This window comes from Mesitornis unicolor, unplaced genomic scaffold (assembly GCF_000695765.1).
Source record: "Mesitornis unicolor isolate BGI_N332 unplaced genomic scaffold, ASM69576v1 scaffold23319, whole genome shotgun sequence".
In the NCBI taxonomy this organism is placed as follows: Eukaryota; Metazoa; Chordata; class Aves; order Mesitornithiformes; family Mesitornithidae; genus Mesitornis; species Mesitornis unicolor.
In genome coordinates this window covers 51,503-52,988 of record NW_010205624.1, presented here as the reverse complement: position 1 = coordinate 52,988, position 1,486 = coordinate 51,503, and the positions used below count along the sequence as shown (strand labels likewise).

At 53.6% G+C, this 1,486-nt stretch overlaps 1 protein-coding gene across 1 annotated transcript in view; it reads left to right on the top strand.

Annotated features, from left to right (window-relative positions):
• Nucleotides 1-4: 4 nt before the first annotated feature.
• RIPK4 (receptor-interacting serine-threonine kinase 4) overlaps nt 5-1,486 on the top strand; it is a gene marked incomplete at its 5' end in the record, with an annotated part of 20,807 nt that continues 19,325 nt past the window's right edge. Inside the window, one exon of the mRNA XM_010191479.1 lies at nt 5-57. Coding sequence (XP_010189781.1) covers nt 5-57 — 53 coding nt within the window. The remainder of the gene's footprint in view (nt 58-1,486) is intronic.

Below are 1,486 nucleotides of genomic sequence, written 5' to 3'. Positions count from 1 at the left end.
CCATTGGAAGACCTGGCTCGCCATCAAGTGCTCGCCCAGCCTGCATGTGGATGAGAAGTAAGGGGCGACGGGGGAGGGAGGGAATTGGGGGGGGATCGAAGCCACCTTCTCCAAAACCCTGGGAGCCCTTGGTCGCCTTGAGGCTCCACAGCTACGTAGACGAGAGCCTCGGGACGACCGAGGGCTCCCCTTCCACACCCCAGCACTTTAGGCATTTCTTTCCCTTATATTTTCATGGTTCAGCCTCCACAAAGCCACACAACTGTAGGTAACTCTGCTTTAACAGCAGTTCAGGCGCTTCTGAGGCCAAGCGAGGCGACTATACCTGATTTTTTTGAGAAACAAACCAACCCGTAAAGCCCCAGAGTTACGGATCCTGGATGCGTATGTCTCAAAAAAGAGCAAACTAAAGCTGCCCCAGCCCCACGCCAACGCGGTGGGAGCCCTGTAGCTGCAGCCCCGTTTAGCAACAGCGATGGCGAGCATGAAGGTCCGAGTAAACGCAGCGGAGAGAACCACACAATTAAATATTCCCAGGGCAAACATGGCCTTTGTCATGCTTAAGTGAAGCCTGGGCCAATATATCATATTTGTATGATATAAATAAAAAGGCATATTTACTTATATCATGCATAATGGGGCTGGCCTCCCTCAAAGAATAAAGCTAACTTGCTTAGCCACTTGCCGCAGCTCGAGTAGAGCCACCGCACGGCTGCAGTGTAGGGCTTTGCCTTTTACCTCAGAGCCATTCAGAAAGCGTTTTGCCCTGCCCTGGCCGTGCATGTATTGGCTTGCGGTGAAGCCTTATGCCTGCTGCAGCTCCCAAGGTCAGGGAAGGCAGCCCTGAACGGGAAGAAGGGCAGGGCTGGAAGTGCCGAATGGGATCTAGGGGGGTCTCTTGCTCCAGTCAACTCCCCACCTTGGGAAAAGCTGGCCCTTTAGCTTGTGTTTGCTGGTGCATTAGTTGTGACTCCCATGTGGTAGATGCTGGTGGGGCGAGGGGGGCATTGGGGCATGGAGGTGGTAGCTACTGGCATGCTGTTCGTCAGGAGCCGGTGCTGAAGAGAGACGTGCTGGGAAATGCCTTCTCCAGCTTCAGATCAGGGCTGGCGTACCCAGTCCATGTCCTCACTGGGCCGTCCAGTATGGAGCTGTATTGTACTGCAGGTAAAGGTACCACATGGTGACAACGCGCCTCAACTTACCTGGCCTGTGTAACTAGCTGTGGGCCATGGCGGACGGTCAGCTACCTCCTTTCCTAGGAGAGGAGGGCTTCCAGATACATCTTTGGAAGCACCCGTCTGTTTTGAGGGACGGTAGTGATTTCCTGGCAGGTCAGCATCTGTGCAGAGGGAGGTGAATATGGCCCCGTCACATTCATGGAGCTTTTCCAGCTCCACCTTGATCCCTGGGATCTCTACCAACTCACGAGCTGATTCTGCAGTTCATTTTTTGAGATGTGGATTGGTTCGTTCACAAAAGATTT